The sequence below is a fragment of the Pongo pygmaeus genome, chromosome X (genome assembly GCF_028885625.2).
Source record: "Pongo pygmaeus isolate AG05252 chromosome X, NHGRI_mPonPyg2-v2.0_pri, whole genome shotgun sequence".
Taxonomy (NCBI): Eukaryota; Metazoa; Chordata; class Mammalia; order Primates; family Hominidae; genus Pongo; species Pongo pygmaeus.
In genome coordinates, this window is record NC_072396.2 from 33,071,554 (window position 1) to 33,097,173 (window position 25,620).

A 25,620-nucleotide genomic window follows, 5' to 3' on the forward strand; every position below is an offset into this window, starting at 1 on the left:
TATTGAATATGTATTGTGTTCCTGGAACCATAGTACTTTAAGTGCAGTATTTTATATTTTGCTCACAAAAAAAACCCCTATGAAACAGGATGAGGAAATGTAAGTTTAAAACTGTTACTCAAAATCACATAGCCAGTGAATTACAGAGGGATTTGCCAGTTATCAATTTTTTGCCTTTCAACATGGTACTGTTTTTGATATGGGAACATTTCTCCCCTTGTCAGCTGACATGATATTAAGTTCTGTCAGTAAAGGATGCTGGAGGGACAATGAGGGAGGTAGAGGTTTGTCTGTTCCAGTGTGCTTTTAATTCTTTTTCAATCCTGTGACTCTAGGTTGGCCTATGGAATGCCTAGTAAGGCTCACCTCTTCGCCCCCACTTTACCCAAAAGACTTTCAGCAACACTATGGGTCGTGTTTGACAAGTTCTATGGGTACTCAATAAGCAAGTTGAGGATGGGTGGTAAATCCATAGGCAGCTTCCTGGAGCCCCACCTCATTTCCTCAAGTTTAGTAGCATCCACTACAGGTAGTTTCCCACCATGTCCAATGAATACACCAGCCAGCTTTCTAGTAAATTCAATGGTTCCCCACCAAAGGCTACTTCCCTGTAAATTTTGTCAGCATTCCCCTCCAATATTCTCTTCACACTAGCTTTAGCCCACTGGCTATAGACTTGTTCTGGATTGGGTCAATGAAGGAAACTTCTCTGTCAACCCATGGGAGGCAGACACACACTTTCTAAAGAAGTTTGAATCCAGCCTTGGGTCTTTCCATATTAGTTTCTTGTTTGTGTACTATTCCTCAGGCTTAGGGTATTCTTTAGAGATCTCTTTCATTCCCTATTAAAAATTAATTTTCAGTAAGTAGTTAATACTTATTTGTGTTAAACCTTCTCCGTTTAAGTGACTGCATGGTTTCTGTGCCCTGTCTGGACCCTGACTAATAATACAAGGTGTTATTCTAGCCCAAGTTTCAAGTATTTTCTTATTCAAAATTTTATGCTTTAAAAACTCAGTCCAGAAAATAACAGAATACGTGTTGAATCAGGGTATGTTGCTGAACTGAATTATTTTTTATTTGGGGGAAATGTCAGGGTTTATACCAAAAACCTTTAAAGTAGAAGGTTATAAGTAGTTTTGTGTTAATAAAGGATTGCAATATAATTACATTAATAGAGTTAATACCAAGGTCAAGTTAGAGAGTAAGCTATTCCTAAGGACAGAATAGATGAGTACTGAAAAATGTCAAACACTGAAGTTGGATCTCGGCCAGGTGTGGTCATTCACAGCTCTAGTCCCAGCACTTTGGGAGGCCAAGGCAAGTGGATAGCTTGAGCCCAGGAGTTCAAGACCAGCCTGGACAACATGGCAAAACCACATTTCTACCAAAAAAAAAACAAAACAAACAAACAAACAAAATAGCCGGGAGTGGCAGCATGCACCTGTAGTCCCAGCTACTCAGGAGGCTGAGGCGGGAAGATCACCTGAGCCCAGGGAGGTCGAGGCTACAGTGAGCCACGATCATGCCACTGCACTCCAGTCTGAGGGACAGAGCAAGACCCTATCTCAAAAAAAAAAAAAAAAAAGAAAAGAAAAACAATTGAGTCTTTTCACAGCTAAGCCAAGGTCAGTTTCACAATGACTTTTAATTTTTTGCTTGAACTGCTCCCTCCTACCTGACACTAATATTCAAATAGAAATAAAAACACATTCCAATTCCATATCAAAACCCACATTGAAATGATCTTCAATTTACTTGCCACATAGCAATATCTATTTGACTCAGATCCAGCAATAGTGCAACAATGATGAAGGACCAAGAGATTGTTTGGAATTCCCCTTTTCCAATCCCCAATTCCTTATGTTGATTTGGATAAAACATGGATATGCCGCCCAGGATTCAAGACTGGAGGTGCTGCTGGTACATTTGCAGATATCTGCCCCACCCTCACCTACTTCTCTTCAGAATTGGCGAGAGAAGAGGTTTTCCTACTCAAGATGCTCCCTTTCAATCTGTAAGCATGTCAAAAGGTCCCCGACATTGACTATTCAATAAGTCATTAGTCAATGGTTTCTTGCATACTTCCCTAGTTACTACCCCCCTTATTCTCTTTTTTCTCTTCATACCTTATATTATTTGTTTTTATGTCTTGCACATTCTAGGAAATCAATAACTTTTCCTTAACTAAGCAATGTTTGAAAGTTATGAAGGTTAGGAAATTTTTCCTACTTATCAAACCATAGAACCATATCTCACCTGTAGTAGATGTACTCAGTAAGTGAATATAAAACTAAACATTATTATAAAATAGGCTTTCTTCTTGACAAATAATACGTTCTTAGGAGAGAGTATGCAAAACACTGACTAGGAGAAATTTGCTATTTTGTTTTAGTTTTGATTTGAAAAATCACACCATGTGTGATATATGAAAATTTATCTATAAGAAATTTAGTGTTATTTGTGAACAATAAATCATAAGGGGTACTAACAGAATTGCATTTATTATTAGCAGATTACATGTGACATAACAAATGTGTGTGGAGTGGAGGGAGAGGAATAAAATGAGAGCGCGAGAGAGAAAGGATACCCACACATACTGGTTTATCTTGAGTAAGGAAAAGAACTCTGTGGTTAGAGTATGTAGACCCAAGAAGATTACTATTCTTGGTATGTCTCAGTTGCCTTTTAAGAATCCTAACTTACAATGTTTTTGTGAAATCACATAATATAATACACATGTAAAGAATTTACCCAGTGTCTGGCATTGGATTGTCTCTGAAACCTGAACGCTGAGCTAATATTTAAAGTATTGCTCATTTTATCTGAGACGCCTGTATCTGCTATACATTAATGCAAATTAGATTAAAGAGATTTTTCACTTATCTTCATACCTCTTCATGTAGTTCCCTCCAACGAGAATTAAATGTCTCAAGTTCCTCATTGATTAGCTCATCCATGACTCCGCCATCTGTCAGGGTCTGTGCCAATATGCGAATCTGATTTGGGTTATCCTCTGAATGTCGCATCAAATTTTCAAGTGACTGAAACACATTTGCAATAATTACTATTTCTCCTTTTTTTCTAAATACATTGAATTATCAGCAAATGCTCAGTATCTTCTGATTTACATATAATTAAGTCATAATCAATTTAAAGCAAATTTTAATTGGGATTAAAAACACCAAGGAGCATTTTTGCTTCAAAAAATAGGATGTCATTCTATATGACTCTTCATGGGATTATGACAGTGTTGCAGACTGAGAACTTAAAACTTGATTCACAACCACCTTTTTCCTTGATGTCCCCTAACTCTAAAACCAGAAGAGGTAAAACACTAAATTTCTCAACTTCTCTGATAGTGGTGTCCAAGTGACACAATTCTGAAAAGAAGTACTCTCTCATGAAGAATCCTTTTGCCCTTCCTACTTTTTTGCACATACATGGCCTGGAGGTATAACAATCATCTTTGCACTGGGAGGCAATGACTCTGAGTGTGAAGTCCTTCAAGCTCAGGAAAAGAGAGCAGAAAGAGATCGCCTACTCGCCTCATAATATGGCTGAACCATCCTCATCCCTGGGTAACCTCCCTTCACTATTATTTTTGTGGTGAGAAAAGATCATTTTGTGAGCTTAAGCCATTGTCTGATTTCCTGTTATGTACATCCCAATAGTACCCATCTCCTATACTGCTCAAAATTGACAAAGTTGCCTGGCTAGATAATATGATGAAAGTGAATCTCAGTGTCAAATGTAGGCATGCTAGAAAACAAGGGATTCAATTTCTTCTTACTGGACCTCAAACATATGTATAAAATAAGTGATGGGCACATGTTCTAACAAATTTATTAAATATTCTGTTTTCCTTGTTTTAAAGAAATGAAAATCTTCCAATACATATTTGTAATTTTTCCTGTTTGTGTATTTTTCTTGAATTTTGAGCAACCTCAATACATTTTCGTATTAAGTTTCAAGAAAATAAAAATATAGAGACTTCCTAAATACATTTATATTAAAAAAATCACTATAACCTGTAAAATACTTTAAAAGCCATAAAATTTTTGAGTAGAACAATGTGACTGTTAATAATTTTCCTTATAATTTATATTCCTTATTACTTCTAACATATCTTAATTTTGTAACTATTTATTTGCAAAATGGATATAATTTTAATGGATACATTATTTTATAAGTCTTAACAAAGTATATACCTTGTTAAATTTTTTTAAAGGTGGATGAAAAGCAACAAGGCAAAATTAAGGGATCAGCTATAAATATCTTGAGTTTCAAGAAAACCTAGAAGTCGTGTAGTTTTTCTATCCTTGATACGTGGTGATCTAGCCCTTTTCACTCAAAATGTCCTTCGGTATGAGCATCAGCAACACTACCAAAGAACCAATTTTATGTATGTATTTATTTATTTTTTCACTGTGGAATTTCATTTATTGGCTCCATTATCTGAATTAGGAACAATTTGAAACTATGACCACAACATAGAAATAAAAGATAAGAACACTCGCAATTTTCCTCCTCCCTGCTTGTCTGTGTTGTGGGCATTGTGAGGGTCTCATCTAAAATGGTAAATAGTAAGGGTAAGGTTTTTTTCCCCATCTTTTCAAAATGCTCTTCATTATGGCTTCAAATTTTCTCTCTTTCCTTAACTTTCCTTTCTGAACATGCCCTAGTTTTTCACTGTGTCACTTAAACTATGATAGCAAGAATTTAGCATGGTGCTCCATGTACGATTTGACAATTTCATAGGGTAACAGCATCATCCTATCTTCTGTTCTGGCCACTGTCCTTTTATTAATGTGCTGTAAGTTTGCTGCATCTTCTCTAGAACATGTAACACATTGCTGATTCACAAGAAATGTTTGGTCAATTAACTTCTCTGAATACGACAAATTTATAGTCACAGTTAGTCAAATAGAGCCAAAATTAAAGTCCACTGGAGATCCACTTCGTTGTACTTTAGTATCTTCTCAGGTTTTATAATTTTCTTTTGAAAATTAGGAAGTTGGATAAAATGATCCATAGGTGTCTGCTCTGATGTTCTACGATTACAATTCTATTCTGTCTAAAGAAATATTTTACATTTTCTTCACATCTTGAATAATTTGTGCTCCTTATTTTATAGATTTACACAGGGGCTATACTACTTATAGCTTTACGTACATATATTACATATTCTAAAACAACATATTCGTTACATATAGATAAGTCAAAAGTACACTAAAATGCATAGAGCTTGAAGGATTAAATGTCAGAAGTTAAAGTAAGTCAAGTTTATAAATGCAAACTCATTTAAAATTTAATTATTGAAAGTCTCCAAAGTAAAACTTAAAAATGTACTTACATTTTAGGAATATTTTAAAGACATATTTCCAATATTAAAGCATATCCATTTAATAACTCAAAACATTCTGTAAGGTGTAAATTTGTGATTTTAAGTAAGTATAAAATAGGTTCCAATTCAATACGTGCAGCTTTTAAACTGGAAATAATGTTTCATATTGTCATCCCGATTAGCCCTAAAGCAGTGAAATTGTTTATTCACACTGTCTTTGCAGGTTTGTGGTAGATTTAATTAGGTAAAGTATCTATGTAGAACTTAGTGATATAATAAAGGCAAATTTCCTCTGTGAGAAGTCATTTAAACCCTTTGCAAAATCTTGTGACCTAGAAGGTTACTAGGGGGAACAAAGGCTTCATCCAAAGTACCAGTGCTGAGTGATAACATAGTAATTATACTCTCTCAGGTTGTTTTCTTTGGATTTGTCTTCTATTTGGTACTTGACCTCTTTTAATACTGCATATAAATTATCATCATTTGGTTTAATTTACAACTTACATCTAGCACCTCAGAGATTTCCTCAGCTCCGCCAGGAATGTTTTCAGTGGTTTTAAGTTTAAATTCTACTTCATTTAGCCACTTGTTTGCTTTCTCCAAGTATGACAATAACTCATGCCAACATGCCCAAACTTCCTAAGAAAGAAATATATATCACAGATTAAATATTATGGTAGAAAAGTAAATATGAAACTTTGCCATTTCATTATTAAAACTTCTGAAAATATAACACTTTGTATTTTTCACCTTTACTTTGTAGCAGATAATTAAAAATGCAGCTAGACATTTTCATCATCTAATACCTCTACAATTAAAAGTCATTAAGAAAACATTTTATTACATGAATAATGAATAAATTCAAAAGAAAGTAATTTACTTTTTAAAACAAAAATAAGCACCAACATCGCAGTCTGGGAGACAGAAAAATAAAAGCCTATGTAAAAATGCATATGTAAATCTAACTCCCTCACACATCACTGTTACCAGTACTCTGTGACCTGCTCTGAAATTTATCATATGTAATTTGATAGTTAAAATTTAAATGAGTTTAATTATAGCTCTATGTTCACTAAACATTATATCATACCATTTTCTGTATTACTAAGAAGACATATTTTTAATGAAACTCTAAGACTTCATTAAAGTGGCTCTACCTTAGTTTAGCAATACACATTTTTTAGATAGATTAATTTTAGTTTTGTTTGCTACTATAAATTTATGGTAAACATCTTCATGAATATGGACGATTTTTCCACATTCTTATTATTTCCTTGAGGTATATTATCAGAAATATTACCACTAATTCAAAGGTTTGATTATTTTAAATGGCCATTAATTTGTATTATGAAACTGATTTATATGCAGAAGTACTCATAAAAAAGCAGAACTTTAAAATTTCTACAAGAAAATATAGAAGAAAATATTTCTGACTTTGGCATAGAGAAGAATATCTTAAGTAAGACATCTTGTAAAAAACTGACCATAAGAAAAAAGAGATGAATACATTTGACCACATTAAAATTAGGACCTTCTCTTCATCAAAGGACACCATCAAGTAATTGAAAAACAGACTCAAAATTGAAGAAAACAATTGCAACACTTGTAACACATAAGAATATGAAAAATGCCAGCAAGTCAAATAAAAGATGAATAACCCAATCATAATGAAAAGAAGACCTGAACCAAAATCTTAAAGAGAAATATGTATATACATTAAACATGAAGATATGTTCAACTTCATCTGTAATCAAGGACATGTAGGCCAGGATTACAATGAGATACCATGTTGATTGACACCAATGAGAAGTTTGACAATTCCACGTGAGAGAAGATATACATCAACAAAAATTTGTATTTATTGTTGGTGGGTGTGTATACTGGAGTGACCATTTCAGAAAACAATTTGTTATTCTCAATAAGGTGAACATTCACATACCCATCAAGACAACAACTCCACTTTCTGATATATGCATCCTCAGAGAAACTGTTTAACATGGATAACAAGACTGTTACAACAATGATCATTTCAGCACTTTTTGTAGTAATCAAAAAAAAAAAAAAGGAAATAATGTCCACTGCAAGGAGAATGGAAGAATACACTGTCATCTTTAAACAGAGAATAAAGACGTGACAATGAAAAATTTCATCAGAAAGAACCATAAGAATGAATCTCAGACACAAATATGTTGGGTGAAAAGACTAAGCCCTAAAAAAACTATGTTATAGTTTACCATTAGTGTAATACTGAAATTAAACACAATTGTTTTTCCATTCATATGTGTGTGGATTTTTTTAAACAAAGGAATAACAAAGGTAGCTTTCTAGATGGTGATTATGTCTACTGGGGAAAAGATAGAAAGATGCAAGAGAGGATAAGAATATAAAAACGATCATTTTCTGTTAGCTTTGTAACTATTCAATGAACCTATAAGTACAGTAAATACAATGCAGCAATCATCACCACTTAATACCACCTGCCCCTGCCTCACTACCACCAAAATTAAAAGCTTGAAAGGAAGATTTATTTCAGAAGGATCTAAAAAATTAATCAAATTTCCCAAAGTTCTCTTTGTTCATAGCCCTTAAAATGACACAGAGTATTCGATCTCTATCTGATGAAAAGTATCAGTCTCACCTGCTTGGCAAACGTACCAACCTTTCATACTTGCTTGGTATCTTATGTACAGTTTATTGCAAAAGTGAAATTAAGTGTTTTGCTTTAAAAGGTGATAGAAATCTTAAATCTGGGTCATTTCCAGCTCCTGCTGGACTACAGGCTGTCTTCATTCTGGGCAGAGATCCCAGTGGGAAAATATAAATATCTTCTTAAATACCCAAGGGTACCTTAGAGCTTTGAAGACAAGGAGATGTGATTGGTAATGTGTCTTATTAACTTTGGTGCAGATTGAGGTAATGAACTACCTTGCTGATTTAACTGTCAGAATGGATGGCCTCTTCTGTCCTCAATGCATCTGAAGGACACAGCTGGAGAGGCTGAATGTACCAGCTTTACAGGTCATCTTTGCAAAATAAAATATAGTCTTGAAGCCCGAATTGGAGCTAAAAGCCACTTAGAATAACTGTTAAGCTTAACAGTTTGGAACTTAAAATTACTTTGAAATCACAGAATCCAAAGTGGCTTTGAAGGAAAGTACAAATAAAAAAGTAAACTTCTGTTCAAAATAGTAGATGGAGCTGATGAGGTAACTCCCAACATATCCTGCTTCAGTTATATCAAAATGCATGTTAAAGTACAAAGGAAACATTTTTAATTCATAGCTGATCTGTAAAACATGTATATAGAACCTCAGGTGTCAGAAAGAAAAAGAGGGAAATGAAAGTAGAGTGGAAAATCAAGCTTATAAAAATACTGGCATATCAGAACCGGGTATTCGACATCAAAGCTAGGGCATTCAACACTAACTTGAGATGGGAAATGAGGCAAGCCAGGGAGATGGGAAAGAATGAAGCAGTGTGCCACCCATCCTGTAAGGAAGAAGTAGAACATCCCTAGCCATTGGAATATTGTGATTTAGCAAGGAAGCCATTGTTGGGGGATTTTTGGCGAAAAATAAAGATCCACCCATAACAAATGGAAACTTAAGCTTGTATCACACATGAGGGTAGAGCATAAAATCTCTACAATCCTGGTGGCAACAATACAAAAACTCAATAGCCCAGAGCAAAAAAAAAAGAAAGACAAAAGTTCCAGTAAAGACAATTCCTATTATAGATGAGCTCGCAAATAAACAAACAAAACAAAAACCTTACAAGCCACATGGAGAAATTCACTTCCATTAGAGGGAGTCATTAGTTGTAACAAATGGTAGAATCCATACCTTATGACATAAAGATAATAGAACAATTTTAGAGAATTGTACAATAAATATGCGTAGCCTCATGGTGTATGTTTCCCAAAGAGTTTATTTGCTTGAGATTGGCAACTGGAACTCACACCTAAGAAAAAGGGCTTGGTTGCCTACATTTCATTTTGGGAGACCATCTCTTTCTTGTTTTCACAAGCCCTGGTTTAAACAGAGAGGGCTGACGGGGAGGAGATTTGAGGAGAGTGAGGTGAAGAGAGTTTGAATAGTTAGGTAATTCTTCTTTCTCACCCTTTTATGGGGATAGGTAGGGTAAACTCATCTGGATCATTTTATTTACAGGATCTAAAACAAAACCACTCACCTACTGGGTGGATATATTCAGGAAGGGGTGGTTGGTATTCATTTCCTGTTGAGCTGTTGGTATGGCCAAGAAGGAATCAAAAACAACTCTTTCAAATTTCTCATTCCTGAAAGGTATGGAGTATAGGTACTTCCAGTGCCCATAGGCTCTCAGTTGAGATATGGTAGGTAAATTAGACTCCAGGGCATCACTAAAGCATTGGTTAAAAAGATATACTATTCAAGAGCATTTTGTGTAAAGCTGTTGACAAGCGTCAGCTTGAAATTCTTGTTAAACACTACGAGGTACTATAAAAGCCTAGGAGATCTTTTTTGGGGGGTTCAAAGGTCATATGAATAAGGCCAATCTGGATCCTCAACAGAGTAAATCAAGTCTATAGAGAAAGAGCCAGGTCAGTGGTGATAACATATAGAAGAGGGACAACAGACTAGGCATTACAGATGTGTGTGGGTTTTAACAAAAGGGAACAGCAATTGTGAGCAGCCAAAAAAAGGACTTTCTCATGAAGAGAGTATTTTCCCTCTTCATCCTCCCTGATATCAACAGTAGATCTGTATCCAGAAACTGGGATGGAGGAGGAGACTGTGAGACCATTTATTCTCATTCCTGCCTCTGTATAAATTGCTGAAGCAACAGATTAATCTAAACTTGTGAAATATTTGAATAGGTTATGATATTTAAATTTAAATTAGAGTAAATTTTAATAACTAAAAGTGAATAAAAAGTAATGAGACCCCAGAGAAATATTGTTTAAGAAGCCAACTACCAGGCAGAAGGTTAAATTTGACAGAGTTGGGTGTAGTTATTGGAAAAATAAGACTGTTTCATGTTTATTACTCATTAAGTTGAAACATTTCAGTCAAACAGATGGTATCTGTTTAAGTTGTTTAAAGGAATACATAGAATTAATCACAAAAAAGAAGAAAACCATAACAAAGAACAGATTTGTGAAACAACTCAATAAAATATTGAGAAATGGAAAATATGTTTTTTGAAAAAATATAAACACACATACATAAATGTAGAGAGACAAATATATATACAGATAAAGATGAGAATATTTCTCTATTGAAGGATAAATTACGCCACAGGCAGCTGAAGAGAGAATTTGAGAGTTGGAAGACAGATTTTAGAAAACTATCCAAAATTGAGCAGATAGAGATAAGAATATGGAAAATATTAAAGAGAAACCAGTAACTGGAATATAGGAAGGGGATAGTCTTAATAGCTCTAAGAAAGTTTTCCCTCAGGAAGGAATGAAGAGATTGGGAAAAAGAAAATCTTCACAGAGACAATGCAGAACCACTAAAGAAATAATGTATCTGTTCTAATTAACACACCAGGTGACAAAGTATAAATGAAAGCAAATTTACCCATAGACAAAGTTGAGTGAAACTGTAGAAGACAAAATAGGGTGAAACTGCAGAGCAGATAGGACAAAGAGAAAATGTAAAGGTACCAGAGAAAAATGATAAACAATAACTGGACAGCAGATTTCTTAAAGGCAAAAAATTTCAGAAAACAAATAATATTTTCAGTGTTGTAGAAAAAAAAAAAACCTGTCCTTACATAATTACCTGCTCAACTGCATAATTATCCAATACTCCGGGCAAAATAAAGACATTTTCAATATGTAAAATCTGAACACATTTGCTACTCACACTCAAGGAAAGAGCAAGAAAGAAACTGAACACAGAAGCAAAGGGAAGAACAAAAGGCAAAACTGGTCACAAAAATTGGGAAAATAGCATCGGTAAATCTAAATAAATATTATATGAAATAGTTAAAACAACAGCAGCAGCAACAGCAATTATACGGACTAATCTGGGGGAAATAAGGTGAAAATGAAATATGAGGCAACAATAATGCGGAAAATGGAAGAGGTAGGTTCAGAGTTAAACTATGCTAATGTTTCCACCATATTATTGTTAGAGAGGTATAGAGAAATATTTATAAGATAAAATAAAGTACATATTCCAAACCAGTGAAAAAGGACTAAAATGCAACTAAATAATTTGATAACTTCAATACAAATAGGGAATGTTAGAAATGTTATTATAGATGAGAAGGAAATAGAAAAATAATCCAATAATTGGTCTTGAAAAGTTTGTTATTAATATGAAAACTTAAAAAATCCCTTTGGAAAATGTACGCCAATATAAATTTCTAATGAATCACAGAGTATCATTTAAATGAACAACATGAATAATAGGGAACAATGATGCTTATTTAAGGACATTAAGAATATAAGAAAGTAATAGTAGGTGTTTTATTTAAACATTGCCAGAAAGCATTTCCTGGGTACAAAAAGTCCCTCCTTATTGTAACATGTTAGTGAATTAATTGTGGCTTTCTTGAGACATGTACAGTGTCATCACATCCCTTCCCTTCCCATTCTTTGTTATATTTTACATAGCACTCACATAACACTGATACATAAGATACGTCATTATAACCTCAGAAACTATAATATTTCCTGACATATAGAAGGCACTTTTCAAGAGTCTGAGGAGTGAAATGCATTTAAAAGAAAAGAATAAGGATGAGTAAAGAAGAGCTTTGAACTGATAATGGAGAAATTCAGATCACATTTTACAATTAGAAAATGATAATACTGTATTGGGAATATGTGGGGCACTTTAGCTACAAATACATTTAAAAATATTTTTAAAGGTGTACTTTATTATTGACCTGAATTGTATCTGTCTTTAAATATCAAATCCTCAACATATGAAGCAAACTAAACAATGTTTTCCAAAAGTAAAGAGGTACCTGAACACCTTATTAACCATATTCACAAAAATAATTCAGTTTGTGTGAGGGAAGGGGGCTTAAAGTCCAACTCATGTGCAATGTCTGGCAGCATCAGCATTTGTAGTGGATAAAGTTTGGTGCCCCTTGGTGCAGTATTTTCATAAGAAAGGTCATAGTTTATTTTTGATGCAATTACATGGCAATCATTTGAGGCACCTGCTTTCTTTATCTAAATTCAGATAAGCATAATCTAGACAGTAAGGCACATCCATAAAAGTTAAAGCAGAACTTGTGATAATAAATAAACATAATGCAAAACATCAAAAGATATAGAGCTGGTTAGGTAACATGTCTAACAAAGAAATCTGTGGGGCACAGCAATTACTAAAGACAATTATAGTAAAAATACACTTCTCTACAGAATGCTTTTCCCCTAAGATACTTAAATAAGTTTATGTACATACAAAAATAGGAAAAAATAAAGATCATTGTCTATAAATCTGGAGAAAATGTATTTATAGGATTTTATGACCTAATAATAGTAATAAGAATTAGAAGCATAGCTACTCACATATATTGAGTACTAGGCTAAGTACTTTAAAGAGAATAGCTCATTTAATTTTCTCAACAACTTATGAATTATATATTATTATCTATTTCACAGATTGAAAACAGGTTTCTACAAGTTAAGCAAATGGCCCAAAGTCATACAACTTATAAGTGCCTGAATGAGGAATTCAAGTCAAAGTTGTTTTACACTGGAATCCATGTTCTTAACCACTATGCCTCACATATGACCATGTATTGACATATCATTGACAAAAACCAAGAAAAGCAACTGACTTCCAAAGTCTTGCATTTCCCATTCAGCCTAGTGCAGAGCCACTGGTAGTTGGTAGTTAGAGTTTCAAGTTCCTTTTTTAAGGCCTCTTGTGCTACAGGTGGAGCTTGAGCTATGACACTATTTACAGACTCAGTAAGGAGTTTCACTTTCGCTTCTTTTTGCTGGGCCTCTTCTTTAGCTCTCTGAAAAATAAAGAATGCTCTCTTAATAGCATGAAAATAACCTTACATCCAAAATGCATTTCTATGAATCATATAATTTCTTCCTCACAACATCCCAGTTAGAATGAGATTTACAAAAATAAATCTAATATGAACTCCAGTCTCTTCCATAAATTTAAGTTTAGTTGAAATTGGAAAGTTAAAGAAATAATGTATTATAAGAATACAACAGATCTTTAACAAGAGTAGATTGAAAAGTAGTCTGCATGGTGGTATGGATTTGAGGTCAAATATATACACATCGATATAAATACAATTGTTTGGAAAAGGCAAGAAACAAATATTTCAATATTAACTAGGTTAAAAAACATTTGGCAGTGTAGAAACGAAATCACTTATAAATTACTCGGATGAATAATATTGAAACATCACAAATATCATTATTTAAGTCAAAGGATATTTAACATAGAAAGGTCCCCTTGATGCTATATTTAGGAACATATTTTGATAAAAGAAATTTTTGTTCGAGAATTGAAAACACATGAGAGAAAGAGAAACCAAAAAGGAGCCGCTGATATCAGAGGCTGGCCTGACACCCAGCTATGCCTTGGTCTTCTCAAGTGGAAAATAAACTGTTTCACAGAATTTCAGCATTGTAAAAGGCCACTTTGTTCCATAATGGATCAAGACCACGACAGGATCATTCCATAATCATGTCTGAATCCAGACAAAAACATCAACATTACTCAAAACACAAAACGCCCAACACTCCCCTATCCCAGTTAATATGAATGAATGCTGTTTCTTTATCAATTGCAACTTTAGCCTCATTCTGGTCTTCTCTCCTTCTGGACAAGATACGATACCCATAAAGCTATCCCCACACACTAATGACAAGCAATCCAAAGTAAAGCTTTTAAACCCTCCCTCAAATCCCCTAACACAAGCACAAATCCTACGATGTTTTTTTTTTTTTCATCCACACGTACCCCCTGGCCTCCATGTTGTGTATTCTCCCTCACTGCAAAACGTAATGAACCCAACTTGTTCAGCTACAAGAGAGTTGGTGGTGGTCTTCGGTTGGGAGACATTTACACTCCCTAACTTCAAATGTGTACATGTATTTTAGAAACACACACACATACACACTGTATCTTTAGTCTGTGTTCCTCCAGGGGTCAAACCTGACATTAGCTTTCAAATATAAGTAGTTTATATACATGTGCCATGTGCCATGTGAAAGAAATTCTGGTAGCCGAGTGGGGAATTGAGACAAGAAAGGGAAGAGAGATCCATATGGGCATACTTATTAATCCCAGCAAACGCTGTTAATGACTGGAGTTTAATCCTGTTAGAAAGCCCTGAGAAATACATGCCTGAAGGGTTATCCCATTCAGGGGTGAAGAAATTGGGGTATTATTTCTGTATCATCTTCCCTAATTGTTAAAGGCTGTTGGGGAAATGTTAATTTCCCAGTACTTGCAGCCTACCACACAAGTGCAAAAGTGGGATTCAGTGGCCATAGAAAGCCCTCGAGTAAACAAACACAGGTTCTATAATGCAGAACTTGGGCCTGCATACAATGCAATGGTCAAGGAAAGGGCTTATTGGCAGGATATGGATAAGGTCAGCTATAAAATGCCTTTGTATGTGTCAACATAATCACCCTTCTCCTTTGGATTTAGCCCCACAATTCCTTAAAGGTATGCATTATGTCAGAAAATGCAAATTGTTCTGCCTATAGAATGTTTACCTTCACCGATTTTAATTGATTGAAATCTTTAGTTCAATATTCTAAATAAATCAGCTTTTTGGCATCACTGAGCATAGAGTTTGTTTTTACACAAATTGTGTTTTGACTTTAGTAATTACAGTATAATCAACAAGTTTGATTACCATTCATCATTTAATATGTGCTACTGTGTTCTGTGCCAGCCACGTCATAAGTGGTACCTCATTAGATCTTTACCCAAACCTTCTCAGATGTGTTTTGTTATCTCTATATTGGACATCAGAAAACTGAGGTTCAGAGAGTTTGAGGAAATCATCCTCAAGGTTACATCCTCTCTTTCTCATAGTTTCTGTTAAGCTGGTCTCAAGTGTTCCATGAGCTGAAGAAGGAGCATGTTGTAGTCAGTCTAATGAATAAAATTACAATTTATACTCATTATAAATAACACAAGCTACTATATAAAAATGTAGAATGAAGAACACTTCTTTCCATGTTTTTTAGGCTTCGTATATTCTTGTTTAATAAGAGGCTCAGATCTGGGGAAAGGTTCGGAGAAGAAACAGCAAAATTTATTAACCCAGGTACATATGAGGAAAGAAGATGATGATGAATTTCTCTACCAGGAGAAAAGGTAGAAAGCTAAATGACTGGTACAGTTTCGACACAAATCCTCATAAAAATGGTGGCTCTTGTTTCTTTCCATGAATCTAACTATGATATGCTCTGCCATCTTTAATTGCTAGGATTTCACACCAGTGCTTCTTCAAGTGAGCGTCCTTGGAATCACTCTGCAACTTGTTCTTTGGTATCAAACTGAAACTTGTTAAAAATGAAAAACTTGAGGCCTCACCCAAGACTCACTGAATCAGAAATTCTGGGGTTGGGGACCAGCACTCTGTGTATTAAACAAGTCTTCCAGGTGATTCTGATGTCCATTCAGATGCAGGAATCACTGCTGTAGTGATTATACAAATTTATTTGTATATTTACTATTCTCACTTTATGAGTAAGTTCCAGTAAGCACTAGTACTAGAGTTATAATAGAGTAAAAATTTAAAAAAAAAAACTGTTAATAAATTTCCAGAGTGTTTTTCAAAGGGTTTCAGTATAAAGTTTTACCATATAGTGATTGCTGATCTCCGTAAAAGTTTTAAAGTCAGAGGCTGTTTATCAAACACTACCCTGGGTTCTTTTATATCAAAAAAAACCTTTCCTTTTCAGGGTAAAAATAAGCTATCAAAACAGCACTTTCATTTTCAAGTAAAATACAAAAAAGAACATAAACAGAAGGGGGTCTCTATTTCTTCTTTGAGTATCAGGGAGAGACGTCAAAGTAGGTCTCTTAGTATCTTCTGACAATAAAGAAAAATTAGCTATCAAATGAGCACAGGTAGAAGTCTGGACAAGGTACTATTGTTAACCTCCAGGTAATGAAGCTGACTTAAAGAGACTGTCTTGAGTAGCAGGCTGAAAACTCAAGAAATGAAATCTTCCTGCCAACTCTTTCAGTGGTTGTTGCCAGAGGCTTCCAGAGTTTACCTCTTTTTACTATCACCCCCATACTAAACCAATTTTGTAGCTAGACCAACTATCAAAACATGTCAGTCAATGTAGACAAATTTGTTGGAACACTCATTTCAGGGATGGTTTTCAAATTTTAAAAATATGAGACAGTTTACTCTAGAGCACAGGAAAATAAGAGAGATCTGACTGGGTTGTTGGTGATATATAGGCAAATCACTCATAGGGAGAGGGAAGAGGGCCAGAAGAGGGACTGAACCAAAGGAACCCGGGGATAATCAGAGCAGCTGAACACAAATGACTCTATAGTATCTATTTAGGGATCTGAGGTAGTGGCCATATATAAATAGATGCAGTGAGAAAGGAATTGAGATACAAGAGGACAGGCCATATGAGTGACACACAATGGAAAAGAAAGGAAAAGGGAAAGGTAAAGGAAAAGGAAAAGGAAAAAGGAAAGGAAAGGAAAGGAAAGGAAGAAATGAAATAGAATAAAATAACTTCAATCCTGTGGGATCTACCACAAGTAAAGTCTGTGACTACGGCTAAATTATTTGACCTATCTGGGAACTGCAGTTTTCTGATAAGCAGAGAGAGAAGTGTGGATTACACTAGTTTCAAAGTACCTTCTAGCTCTCACATTCTGATAAAGTTTTCCTCAGGGGTGACCTCCCCAAAGTCAAATTTTAAATTATTTTGGTCTCTCTTTTGAAATACTCCAATGGTTTTTCTTGTCCATTTAGAATAAAAACTGTGATACTCTAACAAAACCCCTTTGTTAACAGACATTTGCCCACCTCCTAAGACTCATCTGAGGTAATTTTATCTCATTTTCCTTCCTTCAGGCAGACAGATTTCTTTCTCTTCCCAATTAGCTTCAGGGTCTTTGCAGAAGCTATGCTCTCTGAATAGAATGTGTTTCCATTAAGATTTTTTTAAGTGGTTGGCTTTTCCTTATGATTCAGTTCTCTCGTATTACATACAATTCTTCATAAATGCTCTACAAGTCAAGTTTTTCTAAAATAGCATCCTACCACCCTCAAATCCTGCCTGATCCTTATTCATTCTTGATTTCAAAATCCAGGTTTACTTTTAGGCAAATTATCATGATTTCACTTATTTTTCCATTTATTGCCTGCTCCTCACCACATGCTAGAACACTAGAATGTAAATTCCAAGGCAGTGGTCTTGCTCACCACCCTCTATATTCAGTATCTAGAGGATGTTTGGCACATAGGAAGTATGCAGTAAGTTTTAGTTGATAAATATGCTATTACTAGACTAGAATAATCTTGTATTTTTTAATACTCTAGAAATGATGTTTATACAAATTTTTTCTTCATTATAGTTTTATACATACATAACATTTTTACGTATTTATGGAGTATATTAGATATTTACTTTCAACATTTGACTAAAGCCATATGACAGATTCGATATTTAAACATCTGAGTTTTCATGTGAGTTACTTTCTGCTATGAACTATAATAAATATTTCTGAATTACCATTTAAATTATATAATAGAGTACACAATTTTTTACCATGTGGCCCTTTTCACAATTAAAATAATAAATAACAAGTCATGGTCATTTATACTGTGCTAGGCATTGTGTTAGAAATTTCGTATTTCATCCCTCTAATGATTCTGAAAGCAGACATTCTGATACCCAGTTCACAAATGAAGGAATTTGGCTCAGTAAGCTTATGTAACTCACCCCAATTTATACAGTTGGCACGGGGCCAAAATAAGTTTTAAACTCAAGTATCTGGCTCCACAATGATTTTTCCTTGTCACAATCCTTGAACCAAACAAAGATCTACAGTATTAATATTTCACGTTATTCTCTATGTTCTTGCTAGCACATAAAAATAATAGTTATGATTATAGCTACTAATTGAGCACCAACTCTGAGTTAGGCAATTTATTTACATGTTAGTTACAATCAACAGTTCATACATTCAAGTGAGGAAGTATGATGATATAAACATGATAAAACAGAGGATTATATTGACTATTATATTATATTGTTGCCCAAGGACATACAAAATGCCATTATGTAGGTTCAACTCCAGGCTTCACCTCCAAATCCATACTACATACCAGTTTCCTTGGTCATAAGTCAATGTTATATTTTGTCCTATTGTTTCAAGAAAAGTACATGTAAACTCAGTACTTTCTATCCATATTAAAGGCTACGGGTTCAAATATTTAGTGTTTCCAAATTCTCAGAAATGCCTTTAAACTACCAAATTAACACAGTTTGTTGACTACATTATAAATTTGTCTTTTCAAGAATACTTTTGCACAGTTTCAATGTGCATTTACATCAGCTACAGACAGTTAATGCGATGCGTTGATTCTGCTCTCTTAATACTACATGATTTCAAGGGAAAATTGTTTCAAATTGATTTTCAATTTTCATAATTGACCACAATGCATTAAAATTAAACAGTTTAAGGTTGTTAAAATGTATATTAAACTTGAAGCTAAATTAAAATTGTTAATTAAAAATCAACCTCTTCTCTTAGAACCAGGAAAGAGCAGACTGTATACAATTTCAAGCAATGTTGCATTTCTTTCTTTTTCCATTTATTTCCTTTGTTTTACTTAGTATTTCTTTTTTTACCTTCATCTCTTCAACTGCTTTCTGTAATTCATCTGGAGTTTTATATTCAAAATCTCTCTCGAGATACTCTTCTTCAGCTTGTGTCATCCATTCGTGCATCTCTGATAGATCTTTCTGGAGGCTTACAGTTTTCTCCAAACCTCCCTTCAAGGCCTCCTTTCTGGCATAGACCTTCCACAAAACAAACAAACAAAACATGATTATTGATAGTGATGAAACATTATTATTATATTATTTGATCAATATGTAAATAACAGAAAGCTTAGCAATGATAAAAAAGTAAAAAGCTTATATGCATAAGAAAATAACTCATGGGGATCAGATACACTCAATTTCCCGTAAGTGTGAAAATAAAACATGTCTGTTTATTTGGCATACTTAATAAAATGAATGTATTGCCCTATGATGATAATTCAGCTGTTTGTGTGACAATGCTTTTCTGTGAATAGAGAAAAACAAGGCTTCTTAAAATAATATGTTTCAGTTGGAAAAGTAATTTTACTGGCATACATAGAAATAGTTATTCTTTGTGTTCTTCGATAATGTTTCACTATTTTAAATATTCTAAGAACTTCATAATCATGTTTCTACAGAAACTCATAAATTAAAAAGAAAAAATGAAAAGTGCATAAAACGTAGTTTGGCAATTCACACAGAAGATAATATACGGCAATATATGTATATAAAAGACGTTCTAATACCATTTATAGTTAAATGATTGCAAATTGAAGTGAATTAATGCATTTTCACATGTAAGACAGGGAAAAATAATAATTAATAAAGAGCCCATTTTGGGCAGGGATGTGGGAAAATCAAAGTTTTTATACTTGTTGAGGGAAATATCCAACATAATACAACCTTTTAGACAGTAAGATGGCAAAATATATAAAAATGTTAATGTCCACGAATCTGAGTCAACTACTCCATTTTTTTGAGAGTGAATCATGCCAACCAAAGTGTAGAGAGTAACATGTACAATATTTAATTCAGCTTTAAAGACCAAACATCTTGAAAACAAACCCAAAGGTGCTTTCAAGAGAGATTAAATTATGACATATATATACTATGGGATACTGTGCATCACAAATACATCTTTACTGAAATGAAAAGTGGCTCAATATAAACTTTTATGTGTAAAATGCTAGTTGCAAAAGAGTCTGTCTGTGGTTATAGAAAACATCTGCTATTTAAAGCCTCATACATTTCTGAAAACTGTAACTTTCTACAATGGACTCCATTACTCATTAACCAGAAAAATGCAAAACTTAAAACATCTAAAAGAAAATCATATACCTTGTTACAAGGCACTCTACAGTATTACAATTATTATACATGCTGCTCACTTTTACTTTAAAAAGTAACTCTATTCAAAAGATGGTATTCTTTTCTCTGGTTTAAACAACATTATATATTTTAAGTAACAGAGTTTTCATAGTATTGTTTTAATATATAATGCACAGTTTTAGTAAAATGAAGTGTTCATGGTACTTTGCCCAACAGTAAATATGTGTAGAATCACCATCACATTGATTTTCCTTATAATTTACAACGATTTTGAGCCTAATACAGATAATAATTCATTTTAGGTTCTTTACTTACCTAGGTATATGTAGTACCTGATCTATTACAATGTAAATAAATGTTTCACCCTAACACATCTAGAACAATATGTCTTGCAATTGTACTAGAAAAGGTATAAATGTTATTTTGTGCAGTCAATGAACCTATAACAAACTTAAGAAAACATGCTGCTATTTTTGCTATTTTATAAATTAAGAAAACTTGCTGCTAAATTTCTACTTAGAAACTCTGCTCTGTTATAATCTTTTAAGGCAGTTGGTGAAGCTGCAAAAACATTAGAGGGACTAATGGAATTCAACCAAGACTTGTAGTAAAAACTATACATTCACATACATACGTGTGTGTGTGTGTGTGTGTGTGTGTGTGTGAGTGTGTGTGTGCGCGCGCGCACAAGTATGGTGAGATATTGTTGGGTCCTGGAAATTTTGAAGGCAAAAACGACAGCATTTGGTGATAGATTTGATGTTTGGCTGTAAGAGAAATATAGGAGACAAGAAAATCTCGAGGGATTTGGCTTGAATAAGTGGAAAGATGGAGTTGCCATTTGTAATAACAGGCAAATTACTAGGGTAGTAGGCTGGGGTATACATCAGGAATTTTGTTTTGACATGTTAGATTTGATATGCCTATTATTAATCGATGTGGAGGTGTTGAGTGGGCAAATGGGCATGCAGGTCTAGGATCATTAGAAAGGGTCCAGATTGTTAAAAAACAAACAAAAAAAAAAACAAAAAGAATCTTACAGCAGAAACAACTTACAGATTACATTTAAAATCATGGAGCTTGATAAGTTGACCCAGAGAGTGAGTGGTAATAGGGAAAAAAAAAGGAGTCCACAGACTGAGCCCTGGAACACTTTCAAATTTAGTGGTCAGGGCAACAGAACAACCAAGGATATTGACAGTGGTCAGGGAAAACTAAGAAATAATTAAGAGAGAATGATGACACAGAAGCCAACTGAATTTATCGATTTAGTGATATGAATTCACTGGTGACCCTGACAAAATTTGCTTTAATAGAATAGTGAGGGTAACAGTTTGATAGCTCTCTTAATTGGCTTCAAGAGAAAAGGGAAGGAGTGAAATGGAGAGAAAGGAATGTCTGTAAAGGGAAATGGGAATGGAGAGGTTGCTAGAGAGATCGTTGTTCAATTGAGGATTCTTTTAAATGACAGGAGATATTACAGAATAATTCTCTACTGATGGGAATGATGGGAATGATGTAGCGTAGGGAAGATGTAGGAGGTAGAGGGCTGTTCATTAGCTGTTACAATGTCCTTGTGCAGAGACAAGGGAAAGGGATCCAGGTACGTAAGTGGAAAAGCTGACCTTAGACAAAAGCACAGAAAGTTCATCTATGTAAACAAAGGGAAAGTAGAGTCTGTGAGCTTATATGCAGGTCAGTGGGAGTACTGCAACTTCTATTCTGATTGCTCATATTTTCTCGGTAAAACAAGAAGCTAGTTTTTGCAGAAAGACGGAAAGACAGACTGTTAGAGATCTGAGGAAAGAGATCTGGGGATGACTACACCCAAAGAGTATACTGACCCAGAGAAAGACAATGATCTGCAAGCTGCCAGAAAGACATCCATCTAACCTCTAAATCCCATTTATTGATAACTATTTACTATAAGTTTAAAGACACTAATAATTAAAATATATGACCTTATATTATTTAGAAAGTATACATGTTTTATAATTTTATATATGTAGATTTCTATTTGTTTTCTATTTAACAAATATGTATAGTGACTAATCTGATAGATGAGGCTCTACACACCTTGAAAAGATGAACTCATTTAATTATTATATACTTATGAATTATGTATTAATATAATCACATTTTAAAGATTGGGAGACTGAAGCACAAAGAGGTTAAACAACTTTTCTAGAACAACTCAGGCAGTTTATGATGTGGATAGACTTAAACTCAGACGATCTGATCTCAGAGCTTCTGGTCTTACACACTGTGCCTTTCCATCCACAAAAAAAAATATTCTCCAGTATTTCACTGCGTGTGTCTGGTTTATTTCACTTAGCATACTATCCTCCAAGTTCATCTATGCTGCTGCAAATGGAAGAATTTTCTTTTTTAAAGCTACATGATATTATGTTACATGCATATACCACATTTTATTTGACAACATACATTTAGATTGTTTCCATGTCTTGGCTATTGTAAATATTGCTGCTGTAAACATAGGGGTGCAGATACCTCCTTGAGATCCTGATTTTATTTCCTTTGGATATATATCCAGAAGCGGGATTGGTGAATCAAATGGAAATTCTATTTGTTATTTTTTGAGGAACCTCCAAACCGTTTGTTTTCCCAAATGGTTGCACCAATTTACATTCCAACCAACACCATACAAGAATTCCCTTTTCTCCACACTCCTGCCAACACTTACTATCTTTTGCTTTGTTTTGTTCTGATAATAGCCACCCTAACAGGTATGAAGAGTATCTCATTGTGGCTTTTAACTGCATTTTTCACATGATTGGTGATGCACCTTTTCATATACCTGTTGGCCATTAGTACGTATTCTTTAGAGAAACGACTCTTCAAGTCCTTTGCTCATTTTTAATCAGGTAATTTTTCAATTTTATTTTTGCTATTGAATTTTAGAAGTTCCTCATATATTTTGGATATTAATCATTTGCCAGACACATGATTTGTGAATATTTCCTTCCATTCCCTAGAATCTAAAATAGTCAAACTCATAAAACTAGAGAGTAGAATAGTGGTTTCCAAAGGCTGGGGGAGGGGAAAATGGCAAAATGATGCTCAAAGGATACAAAGCTTCAGTTATGCAAGATGAATTAGCTCTGCAGATCTACTGTACAAAACTGGGCCTAGAGTTAAAAATACTGTATTGTTAAAAATGTTCTAAGAGGATAGATCTTAGGAGCTCTTATCACAAAAGAAAAAAATTAAATAAATTAAGGGGCAGAAGGAAACTTTTGGAGGTGATAGGTAAGTTTATCATCTTGAATGCGGTAATGGTCTCATGGGTATACGCTTATCCCCAAACTCATCAAGCTGTATAAATTAAATATGTACAGCTTTTTGTGTGTCAGTCATACCTCAACAAAGTGGTTTAAACAAAAATAGATTCTTCTCCATATCTAAGAGTTTACAAATTATCCAATTTGACCAAGCATTTTAGGGATGGGAGGATGGTGAAATCTCAATAGGCAAGAAACAGTATCTTATATACATGTTATCTTTATTTTTATGTACTTTGTTTATATGCCCAGTTTGAAAAGTGTACTTGACTTCCAGATACATGTCTGATTGCCTTTTTCTCCAAAATAAATATGGCTAAGATGGAACCGCTAGTCGCTCTAGTAAGCTATTCCATTTTGTTCTTCTCTTAGTACCCACTCTTTCTTTAAAATCACAATGACCTACAATGTAGCTCATAACAGAAATATCTGAAAACACTTTGATTCTTCCCTCATTCTTCCTCTAGACTTTCAGCAAACACTCTCCTTCAGCAAGTACTGCCAGATCTAATGGGATCTGATAAAAAGAATAAAGGAATGTGTCATCTTAGGATAGGAATAATACTTCTGGGTAGATGTAAGTGTGAAAGTCCTCATCAAAAATGTAATGAGGATACTAATCCTCTGTTGGATGAGTAGTTTGCAAATATTTTTTCCCATTCTGTGTATTGTCTTTTCACTCTGTTTACTGTTTCCTTTGCTGTGCAGAAGCTAGAAACTCAGATACAATAAAAACAAAAATAATAATCGGATTTAAAAATGGGCAAATAATCTGAACAGATATTTCCAAAAGAAGACAAAATGGCCAATTAATATATGAAAAAAAATTCCACATCGGTAATCATCAGATAAATGCAAACCAAAACCACAATGAGGTATCATCTCACCCCAGCTAGGATGTATATTGCCAAAAAGACAAAAAATAATTGTTGGCTCGGATGCTGATAAAAAGGAACTATACCACACTGTTAGTGCGAATATAAATGGTACAGTCACTGTAGAAAACAGCATGGAGGTTCCTCAGAAAACTACAATATCCACAAATATCCCCTTTTTCCTGCCTGTTTTTTTTTTCTACCTGGATAATTGCAATCCCTACCTGCTTCCACTTCAGCCCTTTTGATTTATTCTTCTTCTAATAGGAATATACAGCAAACTTAAAACAACCATTTTAAATGAAATGAAATGATGCCACTCCTATGCTTAAAAGTCAGATGACTTTCCAAAGTACTTGACATAATGACTAAATCATCACTGTGGCTTCCATATACCTGTCGGACTCATTTTCCCATTCTTTTTCTTCTGGCTTCCTCTTAGCTCCTCAAACATGCTAAGCCCTCTCTTGCCTCAGATGTTTTCTCCACTTCATTTTCTGGCAGAATTCTTTCACACAACAAATTGTCAAGTTCCTACTACTCGGGTATCAGCTTTAATTTCGCCTCTTCAGAAAAGACTCTACTGACTACCCAATAGAAAGTAGTTTTCCTGCTCCTGTTACTCTCATTTAAAGGGTTCTTATTGCTACATTCAGAGTGTAAGCAAGACTTCAAACCAGACATTGTTGTGATAATGTGTTAACCTATTTACTTTCCATTTTCACCACTATACTATTATCTCCGTAAAGATAACTACAATGTCTATTTTATTCCCCCACTTATATCTGATTTTTTTAGAAATAGCTAGAATCTAGATTTTGAAAAACTTATATACATACCCTTTAGAATTTAAAATAATCATAACCATTTTATACATCCAAAATTAGATAATGGGATGTGAAAGCAACCTCAAATATATCAGATATTTGGACAATTTTGTTTCAAATTATTTATGTTTTTGCAGACATTGGCATCTGGTGA

The 25,620-nt window shown here is 34.1% G+C and overlaps 1 protein-coding gene across 4 annotated transcripts in view; it reads right to left on the reverse strand.

The window, feature by feature from the left end:
* The window catches only part of DMD (dystrophin), a 2,105,574-nt gene that overhangs the window by 1,324,158 nt on the left and 755,796 nt on the right, over nucleotides 1-25,620 (reverse strand). For all 4 annotated transcript variants that reach the window (XM_054470954.2, XM_063660502.1, XM_054470953.2 and 1 more), the window contains exons 26-29: nucleotides 19,179-19,349; nucleotides 13,136-13,318; nucleotides 5,852-5,986; nucleotides 2,895-3,044 (exon numbers count right to left, since the gene is read on the reverse strand). In XM_054470954.2, the coding sequence (XP_054326929.1) occupies nucleotides 2,895-3,044; nucleotides 5,852-5,986; nucleotides 13,136-13,318; nucleotides 19,179-19,349 (639 nt within the window). The remainder of the gene's footprint in view (nucleotides 1-2,894; nucleotides 3,045-5,851; nucleotides 5,987-13,135; nucleotides 13,319-19,178; nucleotides 19,350-25,620) is intronic.